Source organism: Delphinus delphis, chromosome 9 (genome assembly GCF_949987515.2).
Source record: "Delphinus delphis chromosome 9, mDelDel1.2, whole genome shotgun sequence".
NCBI lineage: Eukaryota > Metazoa > Chordata > Mammalia > Artiodactyla > Delphinidae > Delphinus > Delphinus delphis.
Genome location: NC_082691.1, coordinates 8,534,815 through 8,561,647, shown reverse-complemented (window position 1 = coordinate 8,561,647; position 26,833 = coordinate 8,534,815). Strand labels below are relative to the sequence as shown.

At 47.6% G+C, this 26,833-nt stretch overlaps 2 protein-coding genes across 2 annotated transcripts in view; both read right to left on the bottom strand.

Annotated features, from left to right (window-relative positions):
- Nucleotides 1-10,057: 10,057 nt before the first annotated feature.
- MRPS24 (mitochondrial ribosomal protein S24) lies at nt 10,058-15,346 on the bottom strand. Its single transcript, XM_060020130.2, has 4 exons — nt 15,284-15,346; nt 15,128-15,196; nt 14,884-14,995; nt 10,058-12,933 (listed from the first exon to the last, which is right to left on the bottom strand). Exons 1-4 carry the CDS (start codon nt 15,320-15,322, stop codon nt 12,650-12,652), a joined length of 504 nt encoding a protein of 167 aa, XP_059876113.1. The 5' UTR covers nt 15,323-15,346; the 3' UTR covers nt 10,058-12,649.
- A 7,469-nt stretch (nt 15,347-22,815) lies between these two features.
- The window catches only part of URGCP (upregulator of cell proliferation), a 33,739-nt gene continuing 29,721 nt past the window's right edge, over nt 22,816-26,833 (bottom strand). The window contains exon 5 of the mRNA XM_060020127.1: nt 22,816-26,517. Coding sequence (XP_059876110.1) covers nt 23,924-26,517 — 2,594 coding nt within the window. The 3' untranslated portion in view covers nt 22,816-23,923. The remainder of the gene's footprint in view (nt 26,518-26,833) is intronic.

Sequence of the window (26,833 nt, the reverse complement as noted above, 5' to 3'; positions counted from 1 at the left end):
AGAATGAGAACAGTCCATGCAACTGACCCTTTAATTATAAAAAAGAAAGAAAATCAGGTAAAGCAAATTGGCATCTACTAAGATGGCAATTTCATCCCAAACACTACTCGAGTGTTTTTTTAGGAAGATTAATCTCATTTATAATAACTTAAAAAACTGAATATTCAGCAGCATGGCACTGACTAAATAATGCGACATTATGGAAACTTTGCAAACCACTTATTGGCATGAGAACACGCTTATGTAACAACATTGACTGAAACGAGAGAATGCAAATTATGGAACAGATGTGAATGGGTGTGTGGTTCTGTGCACACAAGTGACATGACAACTGTGGAGCCAGTCTGGGGACTGGCCAAGGATTCTGATGTCAGGCACCAGCGACACCAAATAAGGGCCAGGCATCAGCAAAAAATCTGCAAACAGTAAATGCTGGAGAGGGTGTGGAGAAAAGCTTTTTTTAAAAAGCTAGCATTTATTAAATGTCAATTATTAGCAGGTGACCGCTGGAAATAATGTTCTAGACCTGTTCTAGATGTATTTTATATATTCGATCATGCATATAACCAACTCTCTAGATGTAGCAAAAGATACACAACATGAGTTGCCAATTTATTTCTATTCATGATCAGGTGGTGGGGAGAGGGGAAGAAAAGAAAAACAAAACATCAAACCATGGTCCTTTATTCTTAGAGACCTCGGTCCTCCATACACGAAGGACAGGCTTGGCTGAAATAATGGCTAAAGTGGGTGAAAATGAAAGAGTAACTTAAACGCATTTACCCAGGAATGTCCAATTCAGGTGTTTCCGAGTTGAAAAGCATGTGAAGCAGGTATCTTCAGGGCAGGTGGGCATCTGGGAGCAGAGTGGGTGTCCATCAGCATTTGGGAGCCAGGACCGGGGGCAGGGGGACACAGGCGCTGCTCGTCCAGAGGCCTGCAGCGGGGCCCTGGTACTCCTGAGACTTCACTGAGACCCCAGCCACCCACATGGAATAAATCCCTCAAGCCAGGCTCCTCAGATACGGCTCTCAAGACAGAGCCAGGCTGTGTCTGCATCCTTCAGGGCCCTTTGACGAGCTGCCATGAAGGAGGTTGTGATGCCTCCCTGCCCTCCCTGCACAGGTCCTGCATTTCATCCTCACAGCCTCAACTTCCCTCTGCAAAACAAAGCTCCCTCATACCCACAGATCTCTTCCGAGACAGCTGAAAGGTCTGGTGCTCAGACCCAGGAGTAACCAGCTGCGAGGTTCTACAGAGGCATCACTGATGATCACTCCAAATTGAAGATGCTCACTTTGGAGAAAAGGAAACCCTCGGGCACTCTTGGTGGGAATGTAAATTAGTGCAGCCATAAGTTCCTCAAGAAGTTAAAAACAGAACTGCCATATGATCCAGGAATTCCTCTCCTGGGCATATTTCTGAAGGAAATGAAATCAGTACCACAAAGAGATATCTGCACTCCCATGTTCATTGCAGCATTATTCACAATAGCTAAGTCATAGAAACAACCTAAGTGTCCATCTACAGATGAACGGCTAAAGATAGTGTAGTATACACAGAAGATGGAAAACTATTCAGCCATAAAAAGAAGAAAATCTCACCATTTGCGATACATGGATGAACCTGGAGGACATTATGCTAAGTGAAATAAGCCAGATGCAGAATGACAAATGCTGCATGATCTCACTTTTATGTGGAACCTAAAGTAGTTGAATTCGTGGAAGCAGAGAGCATGGTGGTTACCAGGGGGAAGGGAGAATGGGGAGCTGTTGGGATATTAGTCCATGGGTACAAAGCTTTAGTTACGCAAGATGAATAAGTACTGGAGATCTAAGGTACAACAATGTGACTTTACTAAATACTTGAAATGTGCCGTTGAAAGGACTGAACTATCAAGCCATGCAGACAAACATGAAGATTAACTGCATATTAATTAGTGAAAGAAGCCAGTCTGAATGGACTACATACTGTTTGATTCCAGCTATATGACATTCTGGAAAAGACAAAACTACAGAGATGGTCAACAGATCAGGGATGGCCCATGCTTTGCGGGGAGGGGTGAGTTGAAAAGGGGAATGGGATGATGGAAGGAGGTCCAAATGGGCCAGATGAGAGTGAACTTCCTCTGGTTAGAAGATCATGTGATCATGCTGGGTATGAATGAAAAAGCCTGGGGTGTGTAGTACCAGTGTGAACAAGAAGGCTACTTCTCACTCTAGGAGACAAAGGTCTTATTCCGTATTACATGTAACTATTTCAGAACCAGTTCTGAGAAATTTAACTTTTACTATAAAAAATGTATAACAAAAAATTTTCCATTTAAACCATGTTTAAGTATGTGATTCAGCTGCATTAAGTATATTCACAATGCTGTGCAACCATCCACCACTGTCCACTTCCATATATCGTTCATCATCCCGAACAGAAACTCTGAATCCACTAAACAATAACTCCTCATTCCCTCCTGCCCCTAGGCCCTGGGAACCTCTATTCTTCTTCATGTCTCTATGAAGTTATCTTTTATAGACACTTCATATAAATAGAATCATACAACATTCGTCCTTTTGCATCTGGCTTATTTCGCTTAGCATAAAATGTTTTCAACATTCATTCATGTTATAGCATGTGTCAGAGTTTCACTGCTTTTAAAGACTGAATGATTATTCCATTAAATGTGCCATAACACATTTGGTTTATCCATTCATCTGCTGACGGACGGTTGACTTATTTCCATGTACTGGTGATTGTGAATGATGCTACTATGAACACCCATATTCAAGTATCTGTTTGAGTCTGTTTTCAATTCTTTTAGGTACATGCCTAGAAGCGGAATTGCTGCATCATATGGCAATTCTATGTTTAAATGTTCAGGAAACCACCACACTGTTTTCCGTAACAGCTGCACCATTTTATATCCCCACCAACAGCACACAAGGCTCCAGATTTCTCCGTCTCCTCGTCATGTGAAGCTCTTGGGGAAACCTCCCCAGGTAGCCACCTTGGGATACAAAGATGGCAACAAAACTGGGATATTCTTTGAAAATAAGATGACCTGCTCCTGCTAGAAGCTGCTTCGTTACTTTCCCGATACTTGGACACCTCTCCCAAACTTCTACACGAACAGTTTCTTCTGCCTTCATGCATTATCCCCTGTTGCCTGGAAAATCCCTTCCAGTGCCAGCTCCGCTTGTCCTCCTCTGAGCAGTCTTCCTTGGTTCATCCAGGTCAAGTTGCTGTCCTTCCCTTGGCGCCAGGCTAACCTGTGCCCACATCACTGGGTAGTGATTGTCTGAGTGTCTGTTTCCCCCAGACCAGGAGCTCTTCATGGCAGTCTCTGAGAGGGACCCTTAGCGTCCTCAGGGCACAGGATCGATCATGGTACATTGGAGGAAACCTTTGTCCACTGAGTGACAACCAGTTTAGGCTCAGGTGAAGCCCTGTGATGGGGCTCTCCAAGATCTGCTCTGTGCTCCTGTGTACCAGGCCATATACTGTCCTCACAGAGCCTGGTGTCGGTGGGGGGGTGGTGGTGTGTGCAGGGAGGTAGATATTAAATAGTCAACAAATCGCTCTTCCATTAGAGCTATTGTGATCAGTGCTATAAAGAAATTTACAGAGGTGGCCATATACAATGGGGATCAGAATATGGCTGGTGTAAAGCAAAGCTTCTACCCAGCGGGACTCAATTAACATTGGTTTTACAAATGTAAAAGAAAAGTGACTTTTAGGTTGACATCTAAAGTTTGAGTACTGCATTAGTTTTCTATTAATGCTGTAACAAATCACCACAAACTTGGTGGCTTAAAAGAACACAAATATTATCTCACAGATGTGAAACTCAGAAGTCTAAGATGGGTTGGCAAGGCTCTGGAGAAGAAGCCCTTCCCTCACCTTTTCTGCCCTACAGGCCGCCTGCATTCCATGGCTCGTGGTCCCTTCGTCCATCTTCACACCTCCAGAAGGAAATGCAGCTCTGCCAACACCCTGAGTTTAGCTCAGTGAGACCCAGGTCTGACTTCAGCCTACAAAGTAAGAAATAAACTTATATTGCTCTAAGCTACCACATTTATGATCATTCAAATGCAGGCGGGTAGGACCTCAGGGGGCTGTGAATCCAAGGCAGTCTGTGATACTGCCCCACCTTCACTTGCTGAGGAGGGGGGAAAAGTGAAACTAGAGCGTACAAAACAGGGAGGACACTCACAGGAGACAGAATTTGCGGAGGTTCAGCCAGCCTGACAGGAAAACCAGGCACATCACGGCAGGAGATGGAGACAAATTTGGAGGCAGAGGAGAAGGAGGGACAGCAAGGAGTCAGTGCCCCCTCCCCAGGGCGACACTGCAACATGCTGGGCTTTCCCAGGTGACAGCAGTGACCTCTCTCGCAAGGGGGCAGAAAGCGGAAGTGGTGAGCAGCTCACTGCCCAGCTGCATGGATCACAGCTGGAGGGATCCATTTCTCGCCGGCAGCACCCAGATTTCTGAGGAGGAACCCCCATGATGGGGCAGGGAGTTGGGGAAGTGAGGAAAGGGAAAGAGGCAGACAAGAACAACAAAGGGCATTAAAGGGTATGTTTTCTGCTGTCTGCTTCAGGATTTCAGCAGGTCTGCCCTTGAACTTCTGTGAGTGCCACCACTGAAGGATCCCCCGACCAGGCTATGGGTAGCCTGAAGCCCCAGGTGCTAAGCCCTCACCTCCCCACACTCTGCCACCAGCTCTTTTTTTTTTTTTTTTTTTTTTTTTTTTTTTCCCGGTACGCGGGCCTCTCACTGCTGCGGCCTCTCCCGCTGCGGAGCACAGGCTCCGGACGCGCAGGCCCAGCAGCCACGGCTCACGGGCCCAGCCGCTCTGCGGCACGTGGGATCCTCCCGGAACGGGGCACGAACCCGCGCCCCCTGCATCGGCAGGTGGACTCCCAACCACTGCGCCACCAGGGAAGCCCCACCAGCTTTTTTTTTTTTAACATCTTTATTGGAGTATAATTGCTTTACAATGGTGTGTTAGTTTCTGCTTTACAACAAAATGAATCAGTTATATATATACATATGTTCCCATATCTCTTCCCTCTTGCGTCTCCCTCCCTCCCACCCTCCCTATCCCACCCCTCCAGGCGGTCACAAAGCACCAAGCTGATCTGCCTGTGCTATGCAGCTCTTTTTAATGTGTCCGTGAGTACAGCCATGAGAGCCAGCACAGGTAAAGAGAAACCAAAAACTTCAGCTATACTGCCACCTTCCGGTAAACAAAAGAAAAGTTTCTAATTGCCAGCCTGTTGAACTATATGTACAAAGCAAGCAAGCAAAGGCTTTCTTAGTTAAGGAGGTTGTTCGCTACTTCAAATGTGATGGCAGAGGCACATTTCATCAGAAACTATGAAAAATCACGGTAATATGGCATCACAGAAAGAAAATGACAATACTCCAGCAACTAAACTCCGAGGTCCACAATACTGTGATCTGATAAAGAATTCCAAATAGCTGGTTTGAAGAATTCTATAAGCTTACAAGGAAACTCAGAAAGGCAATTCGATGAACTCAGGAATAAAATTAAAGAACAGAAGGAGTTCTTTACCAAAGAGATAGAAATTTTTATAAAGAACCAAACAGAAATTCTGGAGCTGAACCATGCAATTAACGAGATGAAGAATGCATTAGAGAGCTTAGGGCGGACTGGATGGAAGAAAGAATAAGCAACTTGGAGGACAGAAATCTGGAAATGACTCCTTCCTCAAAGAGAACTAAGTTTTTTAAAAAGTGAAGAAACACTACAAGCTATGAGATTTAAAGAGAAAAACAAATATAAGAATAATTGCTATATCAGAAGGAAAGAGAGCGAGAAGGGAGCAGAGAGTATATTTAGAGAAATAATAGCTGAGAACTTCCCAAACCTGGGGAAGAGACTGGATATACAACTCCATGAAGCTAAGAGAACATCTAACTACCTCAATGCAAAAAGACCTTCTCCAAGATATATTATAGGAAAATTGTCAAAAGTCAATGACAAAGAATCTTAAAGGGAGCCTGTGGGAAAAAAGAAAGTAATCCACGAAGGATCACCCATTAGGCTATCAGCATAGTTCTCAGAAGAAACTCGACGGGCCAGGAGAAAGTGGAATGACACACTCAAAGTGTTAAAAGACAAAAACTGCCAGCCAAGAACACTTTACCTGGCAGTTATCCATCAGGTTAGAAGGAAAGTTAAACGCTTTCTCAGACAAAGCTAAGGAAGTTCACCACCACTAGATGTGCCTTGCAAGAAAGGCTGAAAGGAGCTCTTCAAGCTGAAATGAAAAGACTAGTGACATAAAAGCAAACGAAAGTACACAATACTCTAACAAAGGTGAAAAATAAACAGTCAGAATTAAAAAACTGTAACTCTACATATTAATGCAGTGGTGCATTACCCAATTAATATAAAGGCTAAAAGTACATTAAAAATAACTATAGCTATTTATATTATAATTTCTCAAAAAATTCAGTTTTCATAAAAAGAGGTAAATTGTAACATCAAAAGTGTTTAAAAAAAGGAGTAAAATGGTGGAAACTTTATAAGTGGATAAAGTTAAGGTGCTATCGGCATAAAAATGACTACTTTATCTGTGAGATGTTTTATGTAAGCCACATGGCAACCACAAAGGAAAAATCTACAGTAGAGTCACAAAACACACACAAAAAAAGGGAGACTGAGAAAATCACCATGGAAAACCACCACTTTACAGAGGTAGACAGAAACAGAGGGAAAAGAAACGATAGATACAAAATAATCAGAAGGCAAACAATAAATAAGACGGCAGCAGTAAGTCCTTATACGTCAGTAATTGCTCTAAATATAAATGGATTGAATTCACCAAAGAAAAGACACAAAAATGGCTGGACTGACTGAAAAACAAGACCCAACTATATGCTGCCTACAGGAGACTCATTTCAGCCCCAAAGACACACAGGTTTAAAGTGAAAATAATAAAGAGGATAGTCCATGCAAGAGGAATCCAAAAGAAAGTATGCATAGCCATACATATATCAGACTAAATAGGCTTTAACCCAAAAATGATAACAAGAGACAAAGACAGTCATTATATATTGATAAAAGGGTCAATACATCAGGAAGATATAACACTTGTAAATATATACACACCCAATACTGGAGCACCAAAATATATTAAACAAATAGTAACACATCTAAAGAGAGAAACAGACAATATATTAATAGTAGGGGACTTCAATACCCAATTGTCAGCAATGGATAGATCATCCAGACAGAAAGTCAAGTAAGGAAACAGTGGAACTGAACTACACTCTAGAACAAATGGAATTAACAGACGTATAAAAAAATTCCATTCAACAGCAGAAGAATACACATTCTTCCAAAGTGTACACAGAATATTCTCCAGGATAGTTTGAAAGGGCAGAAAACAAATCTTAGAAAATTTAAGAAGACTGAAATCATACCAACTATCTTTTCTGACCACAATGGTATAAAACTAGAAATCAACAAGAGGAAAGCTTGAAAATCTACAAATATGTAGAAACTAAACAGCACACTTCTGAAAAACCAATGGGTCAAAGGGGAAATAAAAAATATCTCAAACAATTGAAAACAAAAATACAACATATCAAAACTTATGGGGTGCTGCAAAAGCTGTCCTGAAAGTTTATAGCAATAAATGCATATAGTAGGAAATTAGAAAGATGTCAAAAAACAAATTTCATAATTCGTGGTACTAGTAAAAGAAGAACAAATTATGCCCAAAGTTAGTAGAAAGAAGGAAATAATAAAGATCAGAGTGGGAAACGAATGAAATAGAGACCAGAAAAACAATAGAAAGGATCCACAAAACTAAGAGGTGGTCCCTCCAAAAGATAAAATTGACAAAACCTTTACCTAGACTAAGAAAAAAAGAGAAGACTTAAATAAATTAAATTAGAAATGAAAATGGGGAAAAAAAGAAAATGGAGACATTACAACTGATAAGGCAGAAATACATAGGATCATAAGAAATTATTATGAACAATTATAAGACGAAAAATTAGATAACCTAGAAGACATCAATAAACTTCTAGAAACACACAACCTACCAAGACTGAATCAGGAAGAAATAGAAAACCTCAACAGACCAATAACAAGTAAAGAGATTGAATCAGTAACCAAAAACCTCCCAACAGAAAACCCCAGGACCAGAAGGCTTCAATGACAAATTCTACCAAGCATTCAAAGAAGAATTAAGACCAATCCTTCTCAAACTCTTCCAAAAAACTGAGGAGGGAATACTTCCAAACTCATTCTAGGAGGTCAGCATTACCCTAATAACAAAGCCAGATAAGGACACAATGAGAAAACTATAGACCAATATCCCTGATGAATATAGATGCAAAAATTCTCAACAAAATATTAGCAAACAGAATTCAATAACACATAAAAAGGATTATACACCATGGTTAAGTAGGATTTATCCCTGGAATGCAAGGATGGTTCAACATATGCAAATCAGTAAACATAATAGATCACATTAATAAAATGAAAGAAAAAATCACATGATCATTTCAACAGATGCAGAAAAAGCATTTGACAAAATACAACATTCTTTCATGATTAAAAAAAAAAAACCACCCCTCAGCAGATTGGGTATAGAAGGAACATACCTAACATAATAAAGGTCATATATGACATACCCACAGGGAACATTATACTCAATGGAGAAAAACAGAAAGCGTTTGCTCTGAGATCAGGAACAGAACAAGAATGGCTACTTTCACCAAAAAAACTGAAAGCTTTTGTTCTGAGATCAGGAAAGGAACAAGATTGGCTACTTTCACCATTCTTATTCAATATAGCATTAGAAGTCCTAACTAGAGCAATTAATCAAGACAAAACAAAAGCATACAAATTGGGAAGGAAGAAGTAAAACTGTTGCTATTTGCAGGTCATAGGACTCCGTATATAAAATAATCTCCAAAACTCAACCAAAAAACCATTGGAACTGATCAACAATTTCAGTAAAGTTGCAGGATACAAAATCAACATACAGAAATCAGTTGCATTTCACACACTAAGGATGAAATACCTGAAAAAGAAATAAAGAAAATGATTCTCTTCCCAACAGCATCAAAAACAACAAAATACTTAGGAACAAATTTAACAAAGAAAGTGAAAGATCTGTATGATGAAAACTCCAAGGCTTTCCTGAAAGAAATCAAACTCACAAACAATTCAGAAGACATCCTATGCTTATGAATTGGAGAAAGTAATACTGTTAAAATGTCCATATTACCCAAAGCCACCTATGGATGCAATGCAATCCCCATCAAAATACCAATGGTATTTTCCCCAGAAACAGAAAAAACAATCCTAAAATTTGTAGGGAATCATAAAAGACCCCAAATAGCCAAAGCGATCCTGAGGAAAAAGAACAAAGCTAGAGGTATCAAATTTCCTGATTTCAAACTATACTACAAAGGCATAGTAATAATAATAATAATAATAAACAGTATGGTACTGGCACAAAAATAGACACATAGACCATTGGAACAGAATATAAAGCCCAGCATTAAACTGCTACCTATATGGTCAACTAATATTCAACAAGGAGCTAAGAGCACCCAGTGAGGAAAGGATAGTCTCAACAAGTGATACTGGGAAAACTGGAGAAACACATGTAAAGCAATGAAGCTGGACACCTATCTTACACCACTCACAAAAACTCACTCAAAATAGATCAGACTTAATACCTGATACTATAACTCCTCTAAGAAAATGTAGAGGAAAAGCTCCTTGACATTTGTCTTGACAATGATTTTTAAAATATGACACCAAAAGCACAAACAACAAAAGCAAGAATCAACAAATGGGACATTAAACTTTAAAGCTTCTGCACAACAAAAGAAACAATTAAAAATGAAAAGGCAACTTGTACAGGAGAATATGCTTGCAAACCATGTATTAGATAAGGGATTACTATCCAAAATATATAAAGAACTCACAGCTCAAAATCAAAAAAAGGAACAACCTGATTTAAAAATGGGCGGAAGAAATAAAGACATCTTTCCATAGAAGACATTCAAATGGCCAACAGGTAAATGAAAAGATGCTCAACATCACTAATCATCAGAAAAAATGCAAATCAAAACCACAGCGAGGCAACACTCACACCTGTTAGGATGGCTATCATCAAGAAGAGAACAGGTAACAAGTGCAGGCAAGGATGTGGAGAAAAGAGGACACTTACGCACTGTTGGTGGGAATGTAAATTGGTTCAACCACAATGGAAAACATGAACCTTCCTCAAAAAAATTAAAAATAGACCAACCATATGATCCAGCAATTCCACTTCTGGGTATATAGCTAAAGGAAATGAAAACAGAATTTCAAAGAGACATCTGCACTCCTATTTTTATTGCAGGATTATTCACAATAGCCAAGACATGGAAACAATATAAGTACTCATCAAATGGATAAAGATCTCTCTCTCTCTCTCTCTCTCTCACACTCACACACACACACACACACAGACCACACACAATGGAATATTATTCAGCCTCGAGGAAGGAGGACATTCTGCCATTTACGACAACATGGATGGACTTGCAGACATAGAAAGACAGTATGACATCACTTACATGTACAATTTAAGAAAGCTAAATTTTTAAAAACAGAATAAAAGTGATCAGCAGGGGATGAGGGGGTGGGGGGACAGATGTTGAGCGTACACATTTACAAGTAGTAAATAAGCCCTAGAGATATAATGCTTAGTACCGTACAATAGGGACAAAAATATTATAATCATCAAACTTGCTAAGAGACTATAACAATTTTTCCAACTACTAAAAAGGATAATTTTGTAATGAGATAGAGGTGCTAATTATTGCTACAATCACATTAAAATATAACAATGTCCTTAAATTAACATGTTGTACACCTTGAACTTATATAACTTTACCTGTCCAATGTATTTCGATTAAATTAAAAAGGATCAGGGTCAAGGTCTGGATGAGTCAATATCAAGGCAAAGGTCAGCCTAAGGGTCACAGTCAGGTACAGGATTGGGCCAATGTCAGGTTGAGGATTTGAATAAGGTTCAGTACATGGGTGGATCTGGGTCATGAGGGTCAGGGACATAATCGAGTCCAGCTGAGGTTCAGTAAAGGTAACAGTCAGTGTAAGGGTGAGGGTCAGAACACCTGGTCAGAGTCAGTATTATGATGCAAACGTGGAACAGGGTGAGGGTCAAATTCAGATGAAAAGCCAGGTCCAGGATCAGACTGAGTGTGAGGGTCAGTGTGAGAGTGAAGGTCAGAAGGGTCAGGGTGAGGATCAAAGTCAGGTTCAGGTTGAGGTTTGTCATCAGGGTATCAGGGCGAGTCTCAGGGTCTGAATGACAACTTCAGGATTGTTGAGTCTAAGAACAGGGTCATGGTCAGGGTCAAGAGTAGGGTCAGATCTGTGTGAGGGACAGGGTCTGGGTGATGGCTGAGTTTCAAGGTCAAGGTCACAGTCAAGGTCATAAGAGTTTGGATGAGGCATGTAATCTGTCAAAGCGAGCATCAGCATTACCAGCTAGGATGAGTTAGGGTCACAGTAAGGGTCAAGACAGTGTTAGGATGAAGTCTTGAGTCAAGTTTCTGACTGCGAGTCAGGGTTACATAAATGTGAGGGACACAGGGTCAGGGTCATGGTGAGTCAGTCAGCTAGCACTGGAGACAGGATCGGGGCGGGGTGGGGCCTGGTTGGCACCCTCAGGTAAGAGTGAGACTGAGGATAAAGGTCAAGTTGTGGGTAGGATCAGGGACCATCAAGGGTTAGGATTAGAGTGCGTGTGTTAAAGTTCAGGGTCAAGTTAAGGGCACCAGGATCATGGTCAAGGTGAACGTCATCAGTGTCGGGGTGAAGTTGAAGGTGAGCAATCCCTGTCCCAATTCCCAGCACCATGTGTGGCTTTTGCAGATGCCACTTTCTGAAATGTTCTTCCTCCATTTACCTGCATATCTATATTCCTCACCTGCTTGGAGCCTTCAATGCGGCCCAACCCTCCCTGTCCCCCTCCACTGGGATACAAGTATTACGAAGGCAAGGATCTTGGAATGGAATGTTTTGGTCACTGATGGGTTCCAAGCTACTTAGAAGAGTGTCTGGCACAGACTAGGTGCAGTTAAGCTTTTTTAATAGATGACTGTGTGCTACATTATTTCTGGGGAAATAAAAGTACATCTGGAATTACAACAAACTGTACACAGTAGCTTTCTCTGGGGTAGAATTACAAGTAAGCTTCACGGCTGATTGAATACGTGTCCATATTGTTTTATAATCTCCAAAAACGGCTCTTTCCATTTTAAGAGAAAACAAAGAACTTCAGGTAAAGTTCCTGACACAGTGATGGGCACAAGATACTCACTGAACCATAGCTATTACCTAAACCTCAGGAACTGGCAGCCTTCCTGGGAACCCTGGAGCATCCTCAAAGAAACCCTATTCTAGTTCTCTAGGCAGACCAAGAAGCAACACAACATGGAGAGTCTATTTATTCAACAGCCAACTTTGAAAACAAAGCCTCAGTACTCTGAGGGGATGCATTTCCCCTGTTTCTACTTCAGTCCTTTTCCACAAGTTTCTGTCCTTTGCAGGCTACAGTTTGATGCAAACAGGTGGGTTGTCCTAGATATACTTATACACAACCTTTGAGGGCACAGTCTGGAGGTGCAGATGCACAGGACACTTGTAAAAGTGGGACAGCAGAGTCTCACTGTAGCCCACAAGGAAGTAGAACTTATGTGCAGGTAGCTGCCTCAGGACCAGGGCACAGATCTCCACCTGGTTAGCCCGGCGCTTTAGAACAATCTGGTCGGCCAGGCAGCCTGGGAAGGTGCCCAGCATAAATTTACGAAGGAAAACATCTTCCACTGTTCTCTCTGCAGCATGGTCCTCCCCATCCAGGTTACCTGAAGAGAGAAGGGCACCATGGTGAGTTGGCCAAAACTCCAGAGGTTAACATCCAAGAGCACTGGGCACTCAGTTCCACACCCCACTCCAGGCTCTTCTCCTTTCTTCTGTAAGTGGAATAACGCTCTAAAGTTCAAAGAACATTATTCCAATAATCCCCAAACAAATCCTGTGAAGTACGTGTTACCATTATCCTTGTTTCACAAAAGAGAAGAATGAGGCCTTAGGAGAGCAAAAAACGCAGATGATTCTTCTATGTAGACAGAGAGTGCCCCTCTCCTTTCTTGACTGCCTTATAGAAGCACTGGTCACCCACGGACCAGAGAGATGAGACCACCAACTACTTCTTTTTTTTTTAAATTTATTTATTTATTTTTGGCTGAGTTGGGTCTCCATTGCTGCTCGCAGGCTTTCTCCAGTTGCGACTCTTCGTTGTGGTGCCTGGGCTTCCCACCGCAGCGGCTTCTCTTGCTGCGGAGCACAGGCTCCAGGCGTGCAGGCTTCAGTAGTTGTGGCTTGCGGGCTCCAGAGCGCAGGTTCAGTAGCTGTGGCACACGGGCCCAGCCGCTCCACGGCACGTGGGATCCTCCCGGACCAGGGTTCAAACCCATGTCCCCTGCATCGGCAGGCGGATTCTCAACCCCTGCGCCACCAGGGAAGGCCTACCAGCTACTTCTGACACGAGGGATGTGAGCTCTCTCACTGACTAGAGCCACGGCCTCAACCAGTGGATTCTCACTGTGGACAACGAAACCTTTGCACCTCTTTTAAGAGTCTACACACACACACCCAGACCTTAGAACTAGAACTTGAAAAAGGTGGGGGACAGAAATCCATATTTTAAGGTAGTTCTCTAGACAGGTATATCTCAAACATTCAAGTTGAGAACCCTCATAGTGAACAAAACACTGTTGACCCTCATCAACTCACAGTAGTTATGTTCTGTAACGTCACTCGTTATGTTCTATAAAATCACCATGAACAACGAATTAGCAAATGCTAAACCACTGCTCCTGGTGGAAATACAGCTAGGTTTCTGCAAGCCTTTGGTTACAATATTTTTATCAGCAAAGTGATGTGTAACCTTATTTTCTTTTTCTGTTTAAAGACACCTACAAATGGCTGATTAACACTGCACTCTCTCCCAACAGCTCTGTAACTCACGCCTGAAGGAAGCTTTTCTAACAATCATGCCATGTAAGGTACATCAGTCTTCTTGAAATTAGGAACACGAGACAGCACTTCAGCATTACAGGCTATTTTAAGGCAGTGGAATCACCAACAAAAAGTACAAAACTTGAATACATGGCGCTCACAGATCTCAAGAGTACTTGTTTACAGCATGCGAGCTGAAACTAGAAGGCAGGGCCTTGATCAACCGCAGCTGGGAAGGTGCATGTGGGGTGCCTGCTCTGCCCACGTCTGAGAATGAATGGGAAAGCACCTAGAGTAGGCAAATTCACAAACACGGAATCTGCAAATAACCCGGGCAAACTGTACACACCGGTAGTGAAAGATTCAATAGTCACAACAGTCTTCCGGGTCATCGAATTCCAAGGGGTTTCACTCTTTTCACTGCCTCTGGGCTTTTTTACATCCGTAAATTACACATAACGGGCAGCGATGCAAAACAACTGTCTTTAGGCATGCGAACGATTTCTGTGGAAGTTCAACCGAACCCTTGAGCCGCATGGAAAAAGAGTTTTGCATCCCTTTCAAATACATTTCAACAATCCTGACCACATATGTCTATTTTACTCCTCTTTTGAAAGCGTCTGATTTCTGAACCTCGCGTTGAGTACCGAGTTAAACAAAATCTCTGACACATGTTCACGTCGTGCTCATGTGACAGACAAGCACAACTGAGAACGCCTTCCCCGGGGCCAGGGGTCGGGCCCACAGCACGTCCTCGCCCCCTCCCGCCACCGCGACAGGCATCGTCCCCTCACCTGTGTGCAGTGACAGCCAGCCCTTACGATGGGCGATGTGGTGCGGCGCGTGGGCCTCCTCGTAGGTCACTGGTTTGTCCCCCTTGCCCACTCGGACTCGGGCCGCCCGGTTCTGGAAAGAAAGAGGGCCCGTGACTCTCCGCGACCACAGACCCAGGGCGCGCCCTGGATTACACCCTCGCCAGCAGGTCCCACCCTCCGAGGCCGCGGGCGCCCAGACCCCAGGCCTCCACGCCGCACTTACCTTGGCGCAGGCCGCGGAGGTGTGCAGGGTGCGCCAGACGCATGGCAGCTCCCGGTTCCAGGATAACACCTGTAGGGAGAGTGGGGCATCAGACCGAAACTACGGCTCCCCGCTGCCCGCCTCCAACCGCCGCCCCCGGCCGTGCCGCCCACTCACCAGCGGCCGGAGCCACACACCACACACGGGCGCCGCCATCTTGGGCCGAGCGGAGGGCGGGGAGGGGCGGGGCGGCGTCGGGGTAAAGGTCAGGCGCGGGAGGCGGACGCGCGGGCGAGACCACACGCAAGCCGGCGCGGGGGTGCGAGCCTCTCGGCCGGGCGGGGCCGCATGCAGTCCGCTCCGACCTGCTGTGGGCGGCGGCGGGGGCCCAGGCTCCGGGCTTGCGAGGCGGGCCGTGTGGGGCCGGGAGGTGGGGGGAGCTGGACTCTGCGCCTCCTCCCGCAGCCCTGGACACGTCTTGCACCCCTCCGTCCGACCCCAGTAGTGGTTTGCGCCGTGTTTCAGATCCGGAAACTGGATGATGCGGAGCGTGAGGTTTCGCGGTCCGAGAGCTCGCAGCGGCCGGTCGAAGAGTGTCTTAGCGGGGGGCGGGCCGGGGGAAGGGGGCGCCTACTGCCCCGCCCCGCCCGGCCGGCGGGGACTGTCGGGGGAGCGGAGCGTTTCACCACGTCCTAGAAATTAGGCTGCTGAGTTCTGTCTCCAAATAATATCCTTTAAAAAACAGAAGAAAAGAAAAGAAAGAAACACCCTTTTATCCACAAATAGAGAGGAAATATGTTTCGGTTAAAACTTTACCTAGTTCTTGGGAGGGGCAAGATAGGGGTAGGGGATTAAGGAACACAGCCTGCAATGTAAACAGAAAGAGGCTACAGGAAAATACTGTGCAACGCAGGGAATATAGAAAATTTTTTAATTTTATAGTAAGTGAAGTATAATCTATAAGAAATTGAATTACTGTATCGTACACCTAACATAATATTATAAACGAATATAATATTGTAAACTCACTGTACTTTAAAAATCAGCCAGTTCTTCAAGGATGGGTTATGCAGAGGGTAGGGTTTCACATCTGACCATACCCTAGTGTCTGGCCCTTGAGGAAGGAAAATTTTAAGGGAGAAAGGGCTGATGGTCGCTTAATTCCTGGAGATGTTACAGAGCCTGCTGTACTCAAACCAAAGCATTGGCACTGTAATTTGTATCCAGTAATTATTGTCAGAGGGAAAAATAGCAACACTGGATATCCTAGTTCAGAACTCACACATAGTAATGGAAAAAACGTGGACTCTGGATTCAGGCTCAGGTGGAACAATCTTTGTGCAATTGAGCCTCAGTTCCATAATCTGTATAATGGGTTTTGTTCATAATACCACGCATAGAGCTGTTATGAATCATGTGAAATTGCCAACGTTTGGCCATTTGGACTTAATCATCCACCCTGATGCTGCTTACATACTGCTGTCATCTATGTGGAAGGGAAATGGAGGCAAAGGCAGACAGTGAGCCGCCTCAGATCACACTGGGGAAGGTCCAAGAGGGACTCTTGGCTTCAGTGCAGTACATTTTCCACGGTCAAGATTCCTCTGACCATTTAGAGCTGGTTTCTCCAAAAAGGGACAGCGTCTTTCATGTCCACTCTACTAGGAATATTTTATTTCTAAAATTTAAACTGTGGCCTCCAGCTGTTCTGCATATTGGATAAGGGGACAAAACAGGAGTAAGATGTTCTCCAATCACAATACTATCCAAATGTAAGAACTCTCAACTTTAACTGAAGGACCCTTTTTAAAAAAATTTTATTTATTTATTTTTGGCTGCATTGGGTCTTCGTTGCTGCGCGCGGGCTTTTCTCTAGTTGCAGAGAGCAGGGGCTACTCTTCATTGCGGTGCGTGGGCTTCTCATTGCGGTGGCTTCTCTTGTTGCAGAGCACAGGCTCTGGAGCGCAGGCTCAGTAGTTGTGGCGCACGGGTTGAGTTGCTCTGCGGCATGTGGGATTTTCCCGGACCAGGGCACGAACCGGTGTCCCCTGCAGATTCTTAACCACTGCGCTGCCAGGGAAGCCCCTGAAGGACCCTTTTAAGCTGGTAGTCATTTTTTTCTTTTTAAAGTTTCCATAAAGTTTGATAATTTTATAATTTGATAAAATTTTGTGGATGTGCTCCAAAGTGGTGAGGAACATGGGATCTGGTATCTGAAATACAGCTTCCTGGCTTTGCAATTTCAGCAAGTGACTTGACCTTCCTGAGCCTCAGCTTCTCTCATCTATAAAACGGGAACCATGATGATTGTTGTGAAAACCACACTGTAAAATGCCTGATGGAGTGAGCAACTAATGAATGTTTTTTTAAAAAAAGAATAGAGTCCCTGCTATCTGCCTCCTCTTAGGGAGATGAACCAGCCATTGAGGGTCCATGAGAACTCACTGGAACACCACCAGAGGAAAGGAGAAGAGGCTGGTTTTCCATGCATGTGACAATGGCATGGACTTCTATCGGAGCAGCAGCAGGCGGTGCTGTCCAGCTGAGCAGGGGCTGTTGTGCTTGGGGTTCAAGTTTTGCCACTCTTCCTTAGGCCTGAAGAGTCTCCCAGGAATTCCAAACTGATCTAGATCTTTCATTGGCCTTTTGTTTATTATCTTTGTTTTATACTATGCCTTGTTGCAAAAAGGGTTTCACCTGGTTCCTTGAAAGGGGGTGGTGCGGAATGGGGGAAGGGGGTCACGTGAATGTGTTTGCATGATTTAAATAACTTAAAAGTGCATTTTAATGCATTAGTATGAACTGTTACATTGTTTTAAATCACCAATAGAAAAATTTTAGTAGGATATTTATTTCTATTTAACAAAACGCTAACAGTGTTTTTCTGCACTTTTTGCTTCTCCCATCAATGCTGTAAAGGAGGCAATATTGTCCAGGTTTGGCAGATCAGAAGATGGAGACTCGCCTGGGTGACAGAACTAGCCAAGGGTAGCAGCCTTCTTGTTCCAAAGCATGTGCTCGTTCCACATCTGAGGTTCCACTGCACCACTTGGTGGGGGTGAATGTTCAGAACCGTGCAGGATGGAGGAATGGGCTGTGTGTCTGTGGTTGGACACAGACCACTCAGGACTGGCCCTGGGGGGACTTCCTGGGCGTGGAGAAGCCACATCTAGGAGCAAGGGACTCACATGAAGAGGCTGCCTACTCCCCTGCTGGGGGCTCCAGACCAGAGCCTTGAGGAGACAGGGATGTCCAGCGGTTTATTCTCACACATGAGCCCCTGTGCTCTCCTCATGATAGCCAGGAGGGTCCAGACTCCCGCTTATGCTCTCAGAGCAGCGATTCTCCACGCCGGCTGCACATTAGAGCCCATCGGGTCCCACACCACAAGGACAGTACTGGACAGAGGCGCGGCACCCGTCCTTTTTCAGTGCTCCTTAGATGATACCAATATACAGCCAAGGTTGGGAACCAGCGTCCTGAACTCCAGGTTTATGTGGGAGACCCCCAGAACCTGATCCGTAGAGACCCCTTTGCAGGAAAGGGCTATTGGATGGTCCTTACAGCCCTTTCCTACCACTAGTCCTGCGAGGCCATCACAGCTCTTAACTCTGAGGGGACTGGGCCACAAGACACATAGGGGGCTGCTGTGTGGTCTGGATTTTTTTGAAGACGGTCTGTCCCGAGGGCTCACCTGTATCAAAGGATAGAACACTGGCCAGGCTGTGGGGTGACACTGTGCGAGAGGGAGACTCTGGGCCTACCTGGGCTTGCAGAGCACGGTCCGGCCTAGAACATAGTGTTTGTTTCCTGGAACTCACCAGAATCCAGCCTCAGGGAGCGCTGCCCCAGGCCGAGACGTCTGCCTTCCTGTTGGTGGTGGGATTAGCGGAGACAACTCCACTCATGTTGGTGTTCACGAGACGGACTTATTCTAATTCGGAACTGCTGACACTTCACATTTTGTAATCCTATGGGGTTTTTTTTGTTTTGTTTTGTTTTGTTTTGTGGTACGCGGGCCTCTCACTGTTGTGGCCTCTCCTGTTGCGGAGCACAGGCTCCGGACACGCAGGCTCAGTGGCCATGGCTCACGGGTCCAGCCGCTCCGCGGCATATGGGATCCTCCCGGACCGGGGCACGAACCCATGTCCCCTGCATCGGCAGGCGGACTCTCAACCACTGCGCCACCAGGGAAGCCCTGTAATCCTATGGTTTTCATATTACTCTTGCTAATTCGTTTTCTCCTAATAACCAACCCATTCACCAAGAAGAATCCCAGAGGTTCTCGCAACCTCGATTCCGGGCACTAAGCCAAACAACCACTGAGACCAAAGCAGAGTCTTGAACTGTCTTCTCCCTTGCATAGGCAGCCAGGGGGCTCTTACCCCATGTTCCCCTTGAGCTCCTGCTGCGTCCTCCTACCCCCACTCTGCTTCTGCTGAGGCGCAGGAAGAAGGGTCAAGTCCCAAGCTATAATTACCGCCTTCAGCTTTGGCGCGCTGGGGAGGTCCAGTCTCCCGATAGTGGAACCAATTAGAAGCACCCTTTGCTACACTGGTACCCTGGGCTGAACGTCACAACTCCAGGGCTTGGAGTACCTGGACAGGAGGAGTGGGCCCCACGTGTGACAGCCATGGAGACCTCACTCCCTGATTCTCAGATGCCGTGCTAGACCTGGACACAAAAAAATGGGCTTGATACCCTTCCTTCCAATGGGGAACACAGAGGAGCAGGCACGCGAAAGGGGCTTAGATAAGGACCATGACAGGAACACAGAAAGGCCCCTGGCCCCCTCAGGTGGTAGAGCGGAGGTGGGGCTGCCATCCAAGTCTGTCCTGAAGAAGTGTCAGCCTCACCAAGAACAGGTGGAAGGAGGCCCCAGGCAGACAGAGCGTGAATGAAGCCGCGGGATCCAGAGCGTGTGGGTCCTGTGGGTGAGGGGTGGAAAGTCACAAAAGCCAGGACCAAGGGCACCTCGGCTCTCTCTTCTGTGGTTCTGACTTACTGGCACTTGTAAGGCTGCACTCTGATGTAATTTTGTTGAAGTTTTAGGAACTCAGGATAGGTGTGTAGCGAAACTCATTTTTTTATTACTGGCTCAGAAAGAGGATTTTTCTTTACTGTGCTAATTCACATCTGAGGAGCTGGGGAGAGCTACCAGATCAAGTTTACATTGGTACACATTTCTCAACACCAGCCCTGCTAGATAATGTGTTTCAGTAAATCTAAGATAACATCGATTAGAAGACATTATTTGATATACCATTAAGAAAGAGAAACGGACGCAAATTAATTTTAAGATACCGCTGATCGATTACAAGATGAATCCTGTTTGGCCTGTTAAAATGTCTGAGGTCGATGTAGAAGGCACACAGCTCGCTTTGCACGAGCCTCATGGGTGCACAGACTGGTGTAGGCACAGCTTCGGGTGCCTTACTTACGTGCACAGGCCGGCTCCTCCAAAACCAGCTTCTGCGCACTCACCCCAGAGCAGGTGCCAGTAGTGGGGAGTAAGGCTTAGAGAAGTTGAATGGCTCGCTCAAGGGCCGTGTAATTAGCAGGAAGCAAGACCAACTTCAGAACCAGGCCTCGAGTTCCATATGCTGACCGAGCTACTTCCCATCTCCAGGGAGAGGGACAGGGGCCCTTGTGCCCAGTCTTAGACTCCCAGGCCCATTTACTCCAAGATCACCGATGTGGTTCCTGCTTTCACCAAAGTTCCTGATCCCCCTGGGAGCAGCCCAGTCACCCTTCTGTCTCTGAGAGGCTGTCACGTCACTAAGCTGGGCTCCAAGGACACTGCTGCCCAGTAGCCCCATAGCAAGTTCTGTGACCTCTCAGACCCTAAGATGTCTTCAGGTCTGATGTAGGGGGGCCCTCTGGCTGTGGTGAACCCAGGAATGGCTAGAGTAGACTGATGTTTAGTGTTCTGGGCTCCAGGGCACCAGTCAAGACCCGGGTATTGTGGAAATTTAATTACAAGAGCGACACTGACTTCAGGGTCTGAAGGTGAACCCCTCTCGCAGGTCATGGAATTCCACATCAACCCCTAAAAACGAGTGATGCGAGCACCATAACTGACTCTGGAAAAATCAGTGCTCCAGGGCAACCTTTCCTGTTCCTGCACCTGACAGAGGCAATGGTCTGTGGACACTGCGCAGGCAGTTCCAGAATTCCTCAGTTACTTGACTGTGAGTCTTCCACGGCAGTCCTGCCTGGGGCTGCCCGAGGGCGACCTCTTGCTCAAGGTCTGTTACATTCAGTCTTCAGACTGGTCTGTTTTCAGAACTTTAAATATACTGGGCAAATGTTGGATGTGATTTCATAGTTTCTTAGGTCCTAGGGATATATGGAATAACTTTCCTGATTACTAAGCAGTTATTAATCGATCTTGGATCCTGCATCCTTTTGAAAATCTGTTGAAAGCTATGAACTCTTCCTCCCCTCTCCCTTCCAAAAAAAGCACACACCTAATTTTCAGGAACTGAGTGACTGAACCTTATCTTTGGACAATGGACAGACCCAAAGTAAAGAATCCTTAGGAACCACTAAAGTAGGGAGCCACTAAAGCTGGCTTCCCTGTTTCAGATTTCAGGGATAGCTTGAATCAATTTTTAAAGGAACTGGTTGATAGTCAACAATTGTTAAGAGAGATTTCCAGTGCCTGAACTTGGGACCCAGGAATACCCTGGGTGAAATTCCTACAGTGTTAGAGAGGCAACTGGGTAGTCTTCATGGCTCTAGGGGGAAAAAGTAAAGAGAGGTATTGGTATTTCCAGGTGAACCAACATCTTAATATTTGTGTTATTTAATGATCCACGAAGAAATGAATTTGTAGTGCCTGAGGATTAGACACTCTTTTTGAGTTTCAGAAGTGAAAAGGTTTAAAGTGAATTTATTAGCAAAAGATTAGGTTTCGGGCTTCCCTGGTGGCGCAGTGGTTGAGAGTCCGCCTGCCGATGCAGGGGACACGGGTTCGTGCCCCGGTCCGGGAAGATCCCACATGCCGCGGAGCGACTGGGCCCGTGAGCCATGGCCGCTGGGCCTGCGCGTCCGGAGCCTGTGCTCCGCAACGGGAGAGGCCGCAGCAGTGAGAGGCCCGCGTACCGCAAAAAAACAAAAAAAAAAGATTAAGTTTCCTGAGTTCCAGCACTTCTTCCAGCCTCCGTTTCACACAACAGAGCCAGGTTCCCGGAACACAGGGGCAACTTTCTGAACATCAGGGGAGCAGTAGTTGGAGCATCCTGGGGCCAGAGAAGGGGCTGACAGTCTTGGAACCCAAAAAAGGGTTCCAGTCCAGGGGGCTCCCTTTCCGAGTCTGGGAGGAGGAGTTCAAGGAATAGAGAGAAGCTCCTGGTTACCACCCGGGGGACTGATTTTCCTGGAATCACAAAATACACAGGGCAGGAGGCCCTAGGGCCCAAGCAGAGATTCCCAGAACTAGTGGCACAGCTGGGATTGGGGTCTGAGGCACAGAGAGGTGACCCTGGCCCTTGGTAAGGGCCAGCACAGACAAAGGTTCCAGCTGGAGACTCAGCAGAGGAGGAGCTCCACGTTCTGGCTCATGGTGTCACGTAGGCCACGGATGGTGCCAGGGAGGAGGCCTGGCCCTGGAGGCACGGAAGTGAGATGAAGGGCTGACACCCAGGGGCAAGGCTGGGGGTGAGCCCGGAAGCTGTGGAAGTTTGGGGGAGATGAACGGCCGGGAAGCTGAGGCACAGAGCTGAGGGCACCGGCGTCCCCATCAGCTCCGCTCTGCCGATGCAGGTCTGTGGGCTGGGCAAGCTGCTTAACTGCTCTAGGCCTCCTTGCCTCGCCTCTAAAACGGGGTAACGATGCAGGTATTTTGGAGCCCCTGTGAAGATGCTTAGTTCGGTTTTCCAGTAACAGCCTGAAGAATGGATCTCTGCTTAAAGAGAGGGGACGTGGTGGCATTTTTAAAGACACCTCTCTCGGGTGTCCACTATTTCAGATGTTCTAGCAAGCAACCCCCTCAGACAGACACTGTGATCCTCTTGGAGGAAACAGAAAAATTAAGGCACAGAGAGGAAACCACCCATTACTATCATTTGTGCATTCACTAGTTTCATTCATTCAACACACATTTATTAAGTGCCTGCAGTTGCCAGGCCCTGGGGGTACAAAGTTGGGTAGTGTACAGCCCCTGCTCTCAAGGAGCTCACACAGGTCTAGGGGAGAGGCAGACACGTGCACAGGTAGTCACGCTGCGCGTGCTGAGTGCTGCGGCAGAGGTGTGAACGGAGCGCTGTGGGCGCACGAGAGCCAACAGGAACCCCCCCCGAGGCAGGGTCGGTCAACACTGAGTAGCACGGTAGCCCCTGCCCACGGCGGGCCCTTTCCTCAGCGGGCAGGACCAGGTCACCGAGGCCGATGCTGAGGCTCGCTGGAGGGAAGGCCGACCTCTGCCTCCTCAGGGCAGCGCCCCAACCCTGTCCCCGGCACCAGCTGCCCGGGCTGCAGCGCTCAGGAGCCACTCTCCACTCCAGAGGCAGAGAACGGGGAGCAGCTGTACGAAAGGCCAAGCCACCAGGGGCCTCGAAGTTCAGAGACAAAGGACAAGTTACTGCTTGTGTCTACCCCTCCTGCCCCAGGCTTCTTATACTCCCGAGAGCATCTCTGAGCTGATGTGTGAGGTCACATCCTTCCCTGACACCGCGTAGGCCACTCCAGACCTGGGCCCCGTCCGTCACTTGGCTCCCCTCTCAGGAGCTGGGCACAGCCCCACGTGGACACCCCCATCAGAACAGGCTGCTCGCGGCGGGCCTCTGGCAGCTGGACTCCTTTTCTTTCGATGCTTCACAGCCGTCGTACCAGCTCGATGAGCTGCTGGATGTTCTTGTTTTGGTTGGACAGGCCATTCCGGATGTTTTCCAGCAGGCATCTCTTCAGTTCAAAAATGGCCTCACTGTACCCCAAGCTCACAGCGGCCATGGGGGGCACTCCATGCCACAGGCCGGGGATGTGCCAAACGTGCTGCTTCTCAGGGTCACAAAAGGCCAGGCCAGCCAGCGTCCGGATCCCGCCACCCTGATGCTCCATTTGCACCGTGGCTCTGCTCGCATCCCTGGGCTCGTCCAGGAGCTGCTTCCTCTCTCTCGGCTTGGAGCCGGGGGCAGACGCATCCTGCAGGCTCTGGTACACAAACTGATAGTTGGGCATGTGCCCTGTTTTCTCCAGCCTCAGAAACGCATGCAGAATAGCCGGCGGAATGTCCCTCGTTTCAGCTAAACTGACCACAGTGACATTGCTCAGCCCCATAATCAACGTGGCCAGGGAAGCCTCTTGCTCAAACCTCTCCCCTGCCTCGGTCAGGACTCCGCCTATCAAGCCCCCGGAGTGGATTACCAGGATGTGGTCACAGCCCAGGTCCTGGCTGAAGCTCTCGGCCACCGTCAGGAGCTGCATGAAGGCCCCTCGAGGACCACGGCCCCTTCCCGTGGCAAACCGCAGCCCAAACATGGTGTTGAGGAGGGTGGACTTGCCTGTGCCCGGCACGCCGAGCACCGACAGGACGACCAGGCGCGACCTCCTCTCCAGGCGGACGTGCAGCTCCTTCAGAAGCCCCGTGACCCAGCGCAGGGGGGTGCTCAGGGTGTTCCCGTCGATCAGCTCCAGGGGGAGCCCCTTCAGCAGCAGTTCCAAGGCCAAGCCTGGGAAGTGCGCGAACCGCCTCTGCCCCGCCGGCAGCTTCCCGGCCTCCACGAGACAGCTTTCGGCCTCGTAGAACTGCCCCATCTCCCGCAGGAAGTGTTCCACCCCCAGGGGCTCTGGCCAGAGGGGTTCGCTGAAGTCCACGGCCCCACGGTGCTTTGCTCTCAGGGTAAGCATCGTCTCCGGAGACGCTCTCGGCCTCGGTTGGGCCGCCCGGGCCAGTCCCCACTCCATCCACCTCAGGAAGTACTGCTTCTCGCCCAGAGAGGGGCTGCTGATGCCCGAGATGAACTCCTGAAGCCCCCAGGCAGGGTCGTGGCCATTCTGCTGCGTTCGAAGTTCCAGCAGCCGATGCCTCAGCTCAGCCCTGCACCTCTCAGGAGGGTCCCCAGCCCACTGGGCCTGGCAGAGCTCCCTCTCCACCTGGGCCGCCTTTCTCCAAGGGTCCCCCTGCAGCCGCAGCTCGGCCCGGCGGTAGGCGTCCGAGTCCTTGATCTTCCTGGTGATCTGCTCCATCCGGTCTTTCGCCCGCTGGCACTCGTCGCAGTCCTCGTCGACCTTCAGCCCCAGCTTGCGGGCCGCATGCGCCATGTCCTCCACGGATACCCTCCTGCAGGGGGCCCGGGTCACGTGCGCCACGATGGCGCGGATCCGGCGCACGAAGCCCGCACTGTCCGTGCTGCTGACCTTCACCAGGACGTGCGAGGGGTCCATCTTCAGCACAGGGATTAACCTGTTCAGAAACCGCAGGTTTGTGTTCCGTTTCCCGCGGTAGGGGCTCAGGATGAAGTAGTATTTCGTGGCCGACCCCTTCATGGAGTACAGCAGTTTGTATTCCTTCTTACTGATGTTGTCAGTCAAGATGAACACGGCCGAGGAGATTTCTGTCAAGAGCTTAAACTGCAGCCAGTGAGAGCCGATGTCACCTCTCAGGTTCAGAAAGGCCACGGGCTCTGGGAAAATGTCCAAGTCCTCCCTGCCACTGGGAAGAAACCAGGAAATTTCCACCAGCCCGTCTGCAATCTCCCGAGGGTTGGTGCCCAAGTTCAGATCCCGATGCCAGAAACAGTCCCGCTGCCTGTGGCCAGGGCTGAGCACGGCGTTGAGAAGCTGGGACTTGGAGTTGCTGCTGACCTCCATGCGCACGAAGGCGAAGGCGGGCGCTCGGGACAGGACCACGCTGTCTTCTCTGAAGCTGCCCACCGCCCTTGGGGGCTGTGACCCCCATGTCCGCACAGTCCCCCTCATGGCCCACAGCAGAAACGTGTGGTAGTGGTTTTCTGGGTCGGGCAAAACGAGAGGGAGTGCAAACTGGCAGAGGGACATTTTTAGCACGATTTCTTGTTGCAGGAAACTATCTGAGGAAAGCAGAAGGGCACAGAGAAGGTCCAAGGGGTTCACAGGCGTATCGGGTGTTGGCAGCTCGGAGAAGGAATAGATGTCCGCAGAGATGTCGTCGGCCGTGTCCCAGTAGATGATCTCCTCTTCCACCTGGCTCTCCTTCTCCGCAGGCCTGGTGTCCGGGGGTACGTCCAGCACCATGGTGGTGTTCCTGGCTTCGGCGTTGAGGGCCTGCAGCTTCCTGAGGAAATTCCAGGGCAAGTCTTTGGGAGCCTGTGGAGCCCAGTTTTTCATGCTATCACTACTGATCTGCAGGGAGTCCTGGAGGCTGAGTTTCTGTGCCTGGTACGTCTCTAGTCCCAAGAGGGACAGCATTTCTTGTAGTCTGCTCCTCTCCACTGTGGAGAGAAATGAAGATATCAGCGCTTACCCTGCGTGTCAGGGACCCAGGTTAGAGGTGGGGAGGGGAGAGCCCAGCCTGGCGTGTAGGAGGTGGCCTCCTTCAGGGTAAAATGCAGGCACCCCTAGGCCACCTGAGACCAAGACAGAAGTACCATCACCCACCCCAGATCCAAGTGGGGTCGGAAACATGTGACATGAGAGAGGGAAGAGAAAAGGACGTCTGGGGGCAACTGCTAAGAATTGGGAGGAAATGTCTGGTTTCTCTTGAAACCTCCGAGATTTAGCAACACCAAGCCCAAATTTAATTGGCTA